Source organism: Hyperolius riggenbachi, chromosome 2 (assembly GCF_040937935.1).
Source record: "Hyperolius riggenbachi isolate aHypRig1 chromosome 2, aHypRig1.pri, whole genome shotgun sequence".
Lineage (NCBI taxonomy): Eukaryota > Metazoa > Chordata > Amphibia > Anura > Hyperoliidae > Hyperolius > Hyperolius riggenbachi.
The window spans coordinates 480,830,176-480,843,638 of NC_090647.1; the positions used below are offsets into that span (position 1 = coordinate 480,830,176).

A 13,463-nucleotide genomic window follows, 5' to 3' on the forward strand; every position below is an offset into this window, starting at 1 on the left:
GTCCTGATCCCCGTCAGCAGGGGCGTAGCAATAGGGGTTACAGAGGTTTCGACCGCATCGGGGCCCCGAAGGGGACTCCCTTAACTACAATATTAGCTCTCTATTGGTCCTGTGATCATAATAATCATGAATAGCAGTAATGATTAACAAACAGTTCCCCATCCCCTTCTTGCACCTCTGACACTGTGGTTGCCATTGGCAGGTTTTGGTGCACGGTATCAATTGTTATGTATAGAGTGCTTGGGGAGGCCCATTGTAAAACTTGTATCGGGGCCCACAGATCCTTAGCTACACCACTGCCCATCAGGTGACATTACTCTACCGTATGGGCCTTAAGAGGACACCGAGAGCTGAGGGGGTCACGGGAGTAGGTTGTAGCGCCCGTTTATGCAACTGAACTAATGTCTAGTGTAATTAATAAACCTGGTCTCCTTGGATATTTCATGTGAGCACTGCTTCACCTGTGACAGCACCTTTTCTAAAACCAGTCCATAGAGTTTGACAGTTTTAGCAGAACACAAGCCGGTATGTATGAGTATCATTTAATGCATTGTTTTTTTTTTACTGTCTTCCAGGGATAATGTTGTTATAGCGGTAGCAAGCATGAACTTTGATCCAATTGTGTCGCAAGTAGCAGAAATCCTCCTGTCTGGCAGGAGGATCGCTAAGGAGGAGGTGACGTAAGTACTTGCGCCAGCAACATTACATATTAGGATTTCTACAATGTTCTCCATAACATCGTTTCCATGTATGTGTTTGTCACATGACTGTGTTGCATGATTCTGTAATGAATTTCATATACATATATGTCATTTAATAATAGTATAAAATTGCAATGCACAATATCCAATCCATGTGTTTGAAAAGCATCACAAGAGTCACAGAAACCTTACCACGGAAATCACACGTAGTCGAAAATAAACTTTTGTGAGGCATTGCTGTCATCACAGTGATGCACACACACATTTTGTGCCAGCTGAAATACTTCCCACTGCCAGTGTGCTGTGTATGTATATATATACTGTAATACGTGTTATACATATCATACTATGTGCATGGAGCATCCAGGTTAGAATAAGATCTTAAAATATGTGGCTCCAGTTGAGCTGGAGTAAGAACTAGTGTCCTGAGTATGGGAAGAGGACTGGGACGTTTTGGCTTGGGAGGCAAACAGAACCAAGAAGCATGAGGGGAAAAAGGGGATGGAGTATTCAGGAGAAAGAAATAAGTCTTGCAGTGTGTAGCCATTCTACAGGATCTTCTCAAAAAATTAGCATATTGTGATCAAGTTCATTATTTTCTGTAATGTACTGATAAACATTAGACTTTCATATATTTTAGATTCATTACACACAACTGAAGTAGTTCAAGCCTTTTTATTGTTTTAATATTGATGATTTTGGCATACAGCTCATGAAAACCCCAAATTCCTATGTCAAAAAATTAGCATATTTCATCCGACCAATAAAAGAAAAGTGTTTTTGAAACAAAAAAAGTCAACCTTCAAATAATTATGTTCAGTTATGCACTCAATACTTGGTCGGGAATCCTTTTGCAGAAATGACTATTTCAATGCGGCGTGGCATGGAGGCAATCAGCCTATGGCGCTGCTCAGGTGTTATGGAGGCCCAGGATGCTTTGATAGCGGCCTTAAAGAGACTCTGAAGCGAGAATAAATCTCGCTTCAGAGCTCATAGTTAGCAGGGGCACGTGTGCCCCTGCTAAACCGCCGCAATAGCGCCGCAAAACGGGGGTCCCTTGACCCCCAAACCCCCCACTGCGACACTTGGTCGCAGACTTGGTCGCTCCTGGAGGCAGGGCTAACTGCTGCAGCCCTGCCTCCAGTCGCGTCTATCAGCAGCGCATCGCCACCTCTCCCCCGCCCCTCTCAGTGAAGGAAGACTGAGAGGGGCGGGGGAGAGGCGGAGATACGCGCTGACAGACGCGCGTGGGGCAGGGCTGCGGCGGTTAGCCCTGCCCCAACCAGGAAGCGCTCCCCGGCAGTACAGAGGGGATTTGGGGGTGAAGGGACCCCCGTTAAGCCGCAGGATAGCGGCGGTTTAGCAGGGGCACACGTGCCCCTGCTATCTATGAGGTCTGAAGCGAGATTTATTCTCTCTTTAAGCTCATCCAGAGTGTTGGGTCTTGTGTCTCTCAACTTTCTCTTCACAATATCCCACAGATTCTCTATGGGGTTCAGGTCAGGAGAGTTGGCAGGCCAATTGAGCACAGTAATACCATGGTCAGTAAACCATTTACCAGTGGTTTTGGCACTGTGAACAGGTGCCAGGTCATGCTGAAGAATGAAATCTTTATCTCCATAAAGCTTTTCAGCAGATGTAAGCATGAACGCACTTTTGAACCAGAAACAGCGGCAGAGGCGCCTGACCTGGGCTACAGAGAAGCAGCACTGGGCTGTTGCCAAAGTACTTTTTTCGGATGAAAGCAACTTTTACATGTCATTCGGAAATCAAGGTGCCAGAGTTTGGAGCAGGCTTTCTCAACCTTTTTTGGGCCGAAGAACCATTAAATTTTTTTTCAAATCTCAGGGAACCCCTGCATGAAAATGATGCAGAGAAACCGCCATTTTTCGCCAAAACTCACATAATAAATGCATTTATCACCCCTGGTATACAATGTAGCAATCACCCCACATATAAATTGCACCAATCTACTACCAAAGCAAATGCAGTAATCATCTCACATAATAAATGCATTTATCACCCCTGGTATACAATGTAGCAATCACCCCACATATAAATTGCACCAATCTACTACCAAAGCAAATGCAGTAATCATCTCACATAATAAATGCATTTATCACCCCTGTATACAATGTAGCAATCACTCCACAGGGACCCCAAGTAAAAGGTAACCATATATAGATGTTCTCAATATAGGTAGGCAGGAATTGGGACCCCCAATATAGGTAACCAGGCACAGATGTTCTCAGTATACAGTGGAGGAAATAATTATTTGACCAGGGGCGTAGCAATAGGGGGTGCAGCGGTAGCGACCGCATCGGGGCCCTTGGGCCAGAGGGGCCCCGGAGGGCCCTCCCTCAACTGCAGTATTAGCTCTCTATTGGTCCTGTGCTCATAATAATTACTTCTATATATACATTGAGTAGTGGTAAACATTAACAAGCTCTTCTCCATCCCCTTCTTGCACCTCTGACATTGTAGTTGCCATTGTCAGGTTTTGGTGTGTCATATCAATTGTTATGTATAGAGTGCCTGGGGGGCCCCATTGTAAAACTTGCATCAGGGCCCACAGCTCCTTAGCTACGCCACTGTATTTGACCCCTTACTGATTTTGTAAGTTTGTCCAATGACAAAGAAATGAAAAGTCTCAGAACAGTATCATTTCAATGGTAGGTTTATTTTAACAGTGGCAGATAGCACATCAAAAGGAAAATCGAAAAAATAACCTTAAATAAAAGATAGCAACTGATTTGCATTTCATTGAGTGAAATAAGTTTTTGAACCCTCTAACAATAAAAGACTTAATACTTAGTGGAAAAACCCTTGTTTGCAAGCACAGAGGTCAAACGTTTCTTGTAATTGATGACCAAGTTTGCACACATTTTAGGAGGAATGTTGGTCCACTCCTCTTTGCAGATCATCTCTAAATCCCTAAGGTTTCGAGGCTGTCTCTGTGCAACTCTGAGCTTGAGCTCCCTCCATAGGTTTTCTATTGGATTAAGGTCCGGAGACTGACTAGGCCACTCCATGATCTTAATGTGCTTCTTCTTGAGCCACTCCTTTGTTGCCTTTGCTGTATGTTTTGGGTCATTGTCGTGCTGGAACACCCATCCACGACCCATTTTCAGTTTCCTGGCAGAGGGAAGGAGGTTGTCGTTCAGGATTTCACGATACATGGCTCCGTCCATTTTACCGTTAATGCGATTAAGTTGTCCTGTGCCCTTAGCAGAAAAACACCCCCAAAGCAAAATGTTTCCACCCCCATGCTTGACGGTGGGGACGGTGTTTTGGGGGTCATAGGCAGCATTTTTCTTCCTCCAAACACAGCGAGTTGAGTTAATGCCAAAGAGCTCTATTTTGGTCTCATCAGACCACAGGACCTTCTCCCAGTCACTCACAGAATCATTCAGGTGTTCATCAGCAAACTTCAGACGGGTCTGCACATGTGCCTTCTTGAGCAGGGGGACCTTGCGAGCCCTGCAGGATTTTAATCCATTGCGGTGTAATGTGTTTCCAATGGTTTTCTTGGTGACTGTAGTCCCTGCTAATTTGAGGTCATTCACTAACTCCTCCCGTGTAGTTCTAGGATGCTTTTTCACCTTTCTCAGAACCATTGACACCCCACGAGGTGAGATCTTGCGTGGAGCCCCAGAGCGAGGTCGATTGATGGTCATTTTGTGCTCCTTCCATTTTCGAACAATCGCACCAACAGTTGTCACCTTCTCTCCCAGCTTCTTGCTAATGGTTTTGTAGCCCATTCCAGCCTTGTGCAGGTCTACAATTTTGTCTCTGACATCCTTGGACAGCTCTTTGGTCTTTCCCATGTTGGAGAGTTTGGAGTCTGCTTGATTGATTGATTCTGTGGACAGGGGTCTTTTATACAGGTGACTAGTTAAGACAGGTGTCCTTAATGAGGGTGACTAATTGAGCAGAAATGTGTCTAACCACTCTGTGGGAGCCAGAACTCTTAATGGTTGGTAGGGGTTCAAAAACTTATTCTATCTTTTATTTAAGGATATTTTTGGATTTTCCTTTTGATGTGCTATCTGCTACTGTTAAAATAAACCTACCATTGAAATGATATTGTTCTGAGACTTTTCATTTCTTTGTCATTGGACAAAGTTACAAAATCAGTGAGGGGTCAAATAATTATTTCCTCCACTGTAGGTAGGCAGGAATATGGACCCCCAATATAGGTAACCAGACACAGATGTTCTCAGTATAGTTAGGCAGGAATATGAATCCCCAATATGGGTAACCAGGCACAGGTGTTCTCAGTGTCAGCGTGTGGGGAAAGTGACAACCAGCCCCCGGAGTGAAGCCTCAAGTTTCCCTAGATGTCAAGTGTATTGGGGACTCTGCTATCAGCCACCCTACACGCTGATATGCTGGCTACAGTGCATGCTGACAGGCAGGGCCGGCGCTACCATGAAGGCAAAAGAGGCAGCTGCCCCAGGGCCCCAGAGCTTGTAGGGGCCCCCAGTGGCTACAAGAGGAAAAATTTTTTTTTCAAATCTGCCTTATAGTTTTTGAGAAAATCGATTTTAAAGTTTCAAAGGAAAAAAAACACATTTAAAAACCTGCCGACTTTAATGGTTAATAGCAAATCCACCTTAAATGCTAGAAACCCTAAATTTGCAGGATATGTTAAGGAGATCATTAGGAATAAGAGGAAAAAACAATTTTTCAAAAAGACCTTATAGTTTTTGAGAAAATCGATTTTAAAGTTTTAAAGGAAAAAAGTATACTTTTAAATGCGGTAAATATCTTTTAGTAGCAAACCTAACGGTAGTGTAATTTTACATGCATCAAACGAAAGCGCAATAAATTTCCTGACGGGGTTTCCATGGGGTCTATACGCAGCCGCAGCGCTTTGGCCAGGGATCACTATACAGCCGCAATATGGCTGTATGAAGATCCCTGGCATTTTTTCCTATTTTCCCAATTTTTTTTTTATGTTTAGAGTGTGGGAATTTAAAAAAAAAAAAAAAAAACTATGTGGGGTCCCCCCTCCTGAAACTTTTTAACCCCTTGTCCCCTATGCAGGCTGGGATAGCCAGAATGTGGAGCTCTGACCGATTGGGACTTCACACCCTAACTATACCAGCTCCAAAAAAGGTCCCCTAATGCCGATTTTTGTTCCGGGGTATATGTTGGGGGGCCCCCCCAGGTTAATTTTGCCCTGGGGCCCCATTGTTGCTTAAACCGGCCCTGCTGACAGGCTCAAACATACTCACTGCCTGCCTCGATGTGTCGCCTCCTCGCCGACTCCTATTTGCCCGCCATGTCCTCCTCCACGTACGTCGTCGACCAGTGACGCTGCTCTCTTCCGCATCACCGAAGGGCACGAAAACTGCCCTATAAGAGAGCGGCGTGATGCGCCACAGATTTAATCAATCTGCCGGTCGCATCAGTGGGACTATTTTATCCCACGGAAGGAGAAAGCGGGACCAATCTGTCCCGCAGAAGAAGCAAAACGCAGCGGAACCCCTGAGGGGTTCTCACGGAACCCCAGGGTTCCGCGGAACCCTGGTTGAAAATGGCTGGTCTGGAGGAAGAGTGGGGAGAGGGAAATGCCAAAATGCCTGAAGTCCAGTGTCAAGTACCCACAGTCAGTGATGGTCTGGGATGCCATGTCAGCTGCTGGTGTTGGTCCACTGTGTTTTAACAAGGGCAGGGTCAATGCAGCTAGCTATCAGGAGATTTTGGAGCACTTCATGCTTACATCTGCTGAAAAGCTTTATGGAGAGGAAGATTTCATTTTTCAGCACGACCTGGCACCTGCTCACAGTGCCAAAACCACTGGTAAATGGTTTACTGACCATGGTATTACTGTGCTCAGTTGGCCTGCCAACTCTCCTGACCTGAACCCCATAGAGCATCTGTGGGATATTGTGAAGAGAAAATTGAGAGACGCAAGACCCAACACTCTGGATGAGCTTAAGGCCGCTATTGAAGCATCCTGGGCCTCCATCATAACACCTGAGCAGTGCCACAGGCTGATTGCCTCCATGCCACGCCACATTGAAGCAGTCATTTCTGCAAAAGGATTCCCGACCAAGTATTGAGTGCAAAACTGAACATAATTATTTGAAGGCTGACTTTTTTTGTTTCAAAAACACTTCTTTTATTGGTCGGATGAAATATGCTAATTTTTTTAGATAGGAATTTTGGGTTTTCATGAGCTGTATGCCAAAATCATCAATATTAAAACAATAAAAAGGCTTGAACTACTTCAGTTGTGTGTAGTGAATCTAAAATATATGAAAGTCTAATGTTTATCAGTACATTACAGAAAATAATGAACTTTATCACAATATGCTAATTTTTTGAGAAGATCCTGTATTATATAGTGTGTCTATACCTGAAAACTCTGCAGGGCTAATGCCAGCATGTGCACTGTAGCTCTGCCCCCCTTTGCTTGTGCCAGCATAATAGTATTATCAGACGACACAATGTGGTGCCAAGTGGGAACCAAGTATCAGACTACATCTGGTCTGAATAGCTTTGCCCTCCCGGCGAGCCCAACTGCACCCACATAATATTGATTCTTACATAATGCAGCGGTGGAGACTGGGGCTGGCGGTGTTCAAAGGGTTGGCTGTATTCAGTAAACTTTGGTAAATTTGTTGTAACGCCATTTTTACCATTATTCAAGTTGAGCGATTAGCTTAAATCTCCCTGTGCCCAGCATCTATACCAAAGTTTACTCAATATCCTTCATTGAAACACAACACTGTCATAGAGGCTTTCACCGCCTGTCAGCTGCAACTGTGCACTAGCATGGGCAATGGAGAGGCGGCCCCTGCATTGAGTCACATCTGGGTGTGGTCACAGCAGCACTGAAATGCAGGATGATGGTGGGGGTTTTGTATTTTTTTTTTGCTTTTAGATATCTGCACCACATATGAAACGCTGGAGTTACAAACTCCATTTGGCTGCATTACATTGAGGCCAGAAAAGGATTACTGTAAGATGAAATGGGGCTGTAGGCATTATAGCACTTTTTGCCCACCGCTGCTGGTAACCTGGATTTTTTTAGTTAGATTTGGTGGGGGCTAGCATCCACCAGGCCCCTAGACTCATTTCAGGCCCTAGGCAGCTGCCTAGAATTGCCTTCAGGGGTGTAACTAGACTAAATTGGAGCCCACTGCAAAAATTATAACATGGGGCCCCCTTGGTCCCTGAACCCCATGGGGGTCATGTGATCTGGAGCCAGCAAATGGCAGCAGGGAGTGTTCTGCTATGAAGCAGCGTCTGGAAGCAGGAAAAAAATTACACACGCTCCCGCTACTCACTACTCTGCATGGCGGGAGGAGGTGGCAGGGACGCTTTTTTTGAGCATACGTGGAGGTTTTTTTTTGCTAATTGGCTGCACTTGAGGTTGGGGAAAGCCACTGGGCCCCCCTGTGATGGCGGCAGCCGCAGGGGTGATTGTTACACCTATGCGTGTGGATGATCCGGCTCTGCAGAAGGCGCTCAGTGGACAACAGGCAGGAGGCTGCACAGCCTAACAAGCGCACACTTCAACCGCCCATGGGGAAAAAAAGTCTCTCCAAATAGTTTAGGTAGATTATCACTACTGAATATTAGAAAAGACCCAAATAGAATCAGATGAGTAATTAGATGTCAAGAAATGTATTTATTTAATTCAAATTGACTGGAAAGCAGCCGGTCCTGAACTTTCACCAACCAGCAGAAGACTGAATGTTTGGAATAGATTACTGGAGCTGTCACGTAACGTTAGACCTGTTTATGATGCACGTTATCTGCACTGACTGACTTGTTTTATGATGAATATTGATCAGCGCGGGAGCAGCTGCAAGTTGTTGACATTGGCAGAGACCATGAATAAAAGTTCCTCAGAGCAGCATCTTCTGATGTCCACAGGACTAAAAAAACTCAGGTCTTTACATAATGAATGAGGTCAAATTAAGTGAACAACAAGTGACAGCATTAATGTCCCATCACAATAGGATGTTGTGTCTCCTAATAGAATTCATGGTCACATTTGCATAAGCAGACTCTGCTCCTCCATGGCCTTGCAGTCTGAACCAGAGGGATAGACCAGAACATCACTGCAAGAACAGTGGAAGGCTTATTCAGCAGGACTAAATACAGTTGTGCAAAAAACATGTATTAGTTTATAGTAACTACCAGTAGATTTTCATTTTTAAAGAAAACATGAGATGGCACAAAAAAAAAAAAAAAGATTTGATATTTACCCAGAACATCCTCCAGCCCCATGAACACTGATGTGTCCCTTGCCGTCATCCCAAATGCCTCCGTTCAGCCGCAATCAGGCTCGGTAAAGTGGCTCAGTCGCGCCAGTTGGCTCTTCTGCGCATGCACAGCCCCTCTGCATATGCGCAGAACAGCCGACTGGAACTACTGGGCCTCATTGCAGCTGAACGGAGGAATGCAGGAGGACGGCGAGGGATGCAGCACAGCAGTGCTCATGGGGCTGGAGGAAGCCCCAGGTAGAAGCCCCAGGTAAGTATAAAATACAGTAATTTATTTTGCCATCTCAGGTACACTTTAACTTCTTGCCAACCGCTCCATGCCGCACCACACTCTGTTGGTGGGGAGGGGGGAAATCACTTGTGTGCTGAGTTGTGCGGCCCTGCAGCTAGGCCTTAAAACTGCAGTGGCCATTTTAGTAAAAAAATGCCCTGGTCACTAGGGGCGTTTAATACCTCGGTCTTCAAGTGGTTAAAGAGAAACCGTGACCATTGATTAAACTTCATCCCAATCAGTAGCTGATACCCCCTTTTCCATGAGAAATCTTTACTTTTTCTCAAATGGATCATCAGGGTGCTCTGTATGGCTGATGCTGTGTTGAAACCCCTCCCACCGTGTGATGTCAGGACCATGGTACTTGTTGCATTGTGGGAAATAACAGCGGTTTCCAACTGCCAAAAAAGCAAGCAGCATCTCCTTCCATTGACATCACCTGCCAGCAGTAAAAATGTCGCCATGTGATAAATTTCAGAATGTAAATAAGGGAGAGGAAAGATTTTTACAATGGGCAAACACCGACTGCTTAATTTTTACAATAAGTATATATAAATGATTTACTTTTGCTCATTACATTACTTTCACTGGCGTTCCTCTTTAAAGAGTAGTATAACCTAGTATAACTCTTATTTAAAATAAGAGAAATAAAAAAAAAAACCTATTCATTGGTTGAGATTGGAGCACTATGTGTATAGAATATTTAATCTTGTTGCTGCAAGCAAGCAGTCCTATTTCTCAATTAAGTTTCAAACCAACATTGTAAACCTTTCCCTTGGAAGTGGGGCCAATAGTTATTCTTAAAAGGAATGAGGAAAGCAAATACACACACACACACTTGTCCTGTGACCAGACATAAAAATCTGAGATTTCAAATAGTTTACATACCACAAAAAATCAAAACAGCAGATAAAGGTGGCCATACACATCTGTTTTCTCATTCAATCCCTTGCAAATTTGATTAATCTACTGGGAATCTGTTCCCAAAAATGTCAGATTGATTTATTTTTTTTAGAGAGAGGAAAAAAAATTGATATAAAGTATCTATCGAACAGGATGGAAAAATGTAAAACAATTGTGGACGGGGCAAAAGCATTGGCAGATCGATAGCCTATAGCTTTGCACTGCATTCCTTCTGAATCAATCCTTTTCAAAAAGGAATTAATCATTTTGGAACATTGGGTGTAAATCTAAAAAGGTGACCATACATCAGGTGGCTTTGCGGCCAATCGACCATCCAATTCAATAATCATAATCTGAAGCGGATGAAAATTCCCACCATACACTGCACACCAATTTCCAGTATATTCCAGCAGGGATTCTATTGAAAATCGATCCAACTGCAGAGTGGCACTGTTCAATACAGTGCAAAACAGTGGGCCATCAATGCAAATGCTCTTGCCCCGACCAGTTTAAAATTTTCCATCATGTCCCGATTGATACTTTTGATCTATTTTTAGTCAAAATCGAGGGAATCATTTTAGGGAATCTATTCCAAGCAGATGAATCGAATGAGAAAATTGATGTGTATTGCCACCTTAATGCTGGGCATACACTGGTTGATTAAGAATCAATAGGTCAATCCATCGTCCTATAAATTGATTAATTTATTTAGAATCGATTCTAACGTGAATCAATTCTTTTGTCTATACACTATGGTTGATTTTTTTTTTTGTTCCATTTTTCCACCTTTAATCGGTCGGAGGCTATATTGGACCACAAAATAAGCACCCTGATGAATCAGATCGAGTAAAGGTGGAAGTAATACATAATGAAAAGCTCTCGATTCTTGTTCCATTAATTGAAGTAACCAGACATACTCGATTGATTCAGTTCAAACAGACACAAGTGGCACGTGCACCTTCCGTCCTGTGTATTCTGGCATATGGCAGGGTCCGGTATCCCAAAAGATGCAAACAACAATATAGTTTGTTGAGACTTACACGTCTACAAATGAAGTGGTCATCAGTGGAGGAGGTGGGTGGCAGGCACAAGGTGGTGTAGCGACGGCTGTTTCGCATCTATATGACGCTTGGTCACGCTGCATTCCACTAATGGAAGAAAGAGAGTGTCCAGTATGTGTTGGGGTTAAACCCGCCCCCTCTGGGCACATCATTTCCTCTGTACGAAGCCGGTTACCTAGGAGATGGGGATTTTGCACAAACAAGAGATGTATCTCTTGTTTGTTCAAAATCTCTGTCTCCTAAGTAATTGGCTTCGTACACGAACAGGAGACGGGGGTGGGTAGAACCTTCTAGGTAACCGGCTTTATACACAGAGGAAGTGATGTGCCCAGATTGGTATAGGTTAGGTTAAACCCCACCCCGGCTGGGCGCATCACTTCCTCCGTGTACGAAGCCGGTTACCTAGGTCCTAGGAGATGGGAATTTTGCACAAACAGGAGACAGGGTGGGTAGAACCTCCTAGGTAACCAGCTTCGTACACGGAAGTGATGCGCCCAGACTAGGTGGGGTTTAACCCCAACCTATACTAGACACTTTTTTTCTTTCTTCCATTAGTGGAACGCAGCATGACCAAGCGTCATATAGACGCGAAACAGCCGTCGCTACACCACCTTGTGCCTACCACCCACCTCCTACACTGATGACCACTTCATTTGTAGACGTGTAAGTCTCAATGAACTGTATATTATTGTTTGCATCTTTTGTGATACCGGACTCTGTCGTATGCCAGAATAAATACAGGACGGAAGGTGCACGTGCCACTTGTGTCTGTTTGAACTGTAAACTGCTTCTTCTTGATTCTTTGAGGAGCACACATCCTTTTGACAGTAGCGGATCTAGATGCTTGAAGTGCTCATAATAAAGATAAGCCTGTGTTGACCCCCACCTCACAACTACAAATTTAGGTAGTGCCGCACATGTTCTCTCTTTTCTATAGTAACAATACTTGATCGATTAAAAATTCTATTAAAGCTGTTATGGGGTAATGGTCATGTTCAAAATGTAGGACAGAGAATGCCATTGATGACAGTGGACAAACAGGACGCAGCAGAGGAGAAAGAGATTGATGAGTAGACTATACATGAGATAAGACCTGTGTATGGTTTTGACTTTTAATTTTCAGTTCAGGTTCTATTTAAAGGGGAACTGAAGTAAAAGGTATACGGAGGCTGCCAAATTTATTTCCTTTTAATCAATACCAGTTGCCTGGCAGCCCTGCTGATCCTCTGCCTCTAATACTATTAGCCATAGCCCCTGAACAAGCATGCAGCAGATCAGGTGTTTCAGACTTTAAAGTCAGATCTGACAAGACAAACTGCATGCTTGTTTCTGGTGTTATTCAGATACTACTGCAGAGAAATAGACCAGCAGGCTGCCAGGCAACTGGTATTGATTAAAAGGAAATAAATAAGGCAGCCTCCGTATACCTCTTACTTCAGTTCCCCTTTAAGCCAATTTTGATTAGTTCACTTTAAATGTTTACTGGAACTGCTCATCCTGAACTTGCACAGCGCACATTGGTCTCCCGTCTTCGTCAGCAGAGACGCATCCGTATACTTTTGTGTAAATGCAGAATTAACATATGAATCCCTATATGTGAACGCTATTTTGAAATAATTGCAAATTGCTTTTTTTTGCAGGACTGAAAACTACATTACATTGATAAGCAGCTAAATGGAAGGACAGAGAACACGGTGTACTGAATCTCCATGAGTCATCAGATGAACGCTCTCTGCAGAGTACAAAGTAACTGACAGGCTGGCTGCCTTATCCCTATAAAGCATTAGTGCTATCTCCAGCAGGAGAACAACCCATGCCACAACACTGACTACAACACCCTGCTGCTTCTACTTGGTTAAACCAAACATAAATGGCGTTCAAAAGGAATATAGTCTTTGTTTCTTTCACTAAAAATAATATTCATAGTCAAACTGTTGAATCAGTGGGCTTCAGAGTCCGAGAGCTATAAACAATGATTCACAGAACAGGTTGTGCTCTGGGGAATGTAGGTCACACACACGGACAATGGCAGCAGGAAAACTTTGAACAGATGAAACTGAGAGCTTTGTTGACAGATGAGAACTAGCGCTTCAGGACCACTATATGGATTGATTTTAGACTAGAACAGGACCTAGAAAACCTAGGCATCTGCCTAGTGGGCATCAATGGGCCCAACTGCCCACTTTTCCCAACCCCTCTCCCACCTCCTCTTACCAAAAAGACTGTAGGAGGAAGTGAAGGCTAGTACCTTGCCTTGAGCCCCATTTTATCTTAAAGGATA

General features: G+C 43.9%; 1 protein-coding gene across 3 annotated transcripts in view; it reads left to right on the forward strand.

Moving 5' to 3' along the window:
* Window positions 1-13,069, forward strand: part of LOC137544906 (apoptosis-inducing factor 3-like) — a 234,219-nt gene extending 221,150 nt beyond the window's left edge. For all 3 annotated transcript variants that reach the window (XM_068266005.1, XM_068266006.1, XM_068266004.1), the window contains 2 exons: window positions 576-680; window positions 12,823-13,069. In XM_068266005.1, the coding sequence (XP_068122106.1) occupies window positions 576-680; window positions 12,823-12,856 (139 nt within the window). In that variant the 3' untranslated portion in view covers window positions 12,857-13,069. The remainder of the gene's footprint in view (window positions 1-575; window positions 681-12,822) is intronic.
* Window positions 13,070-13,463: the final 394 nt, after the last annotated feature.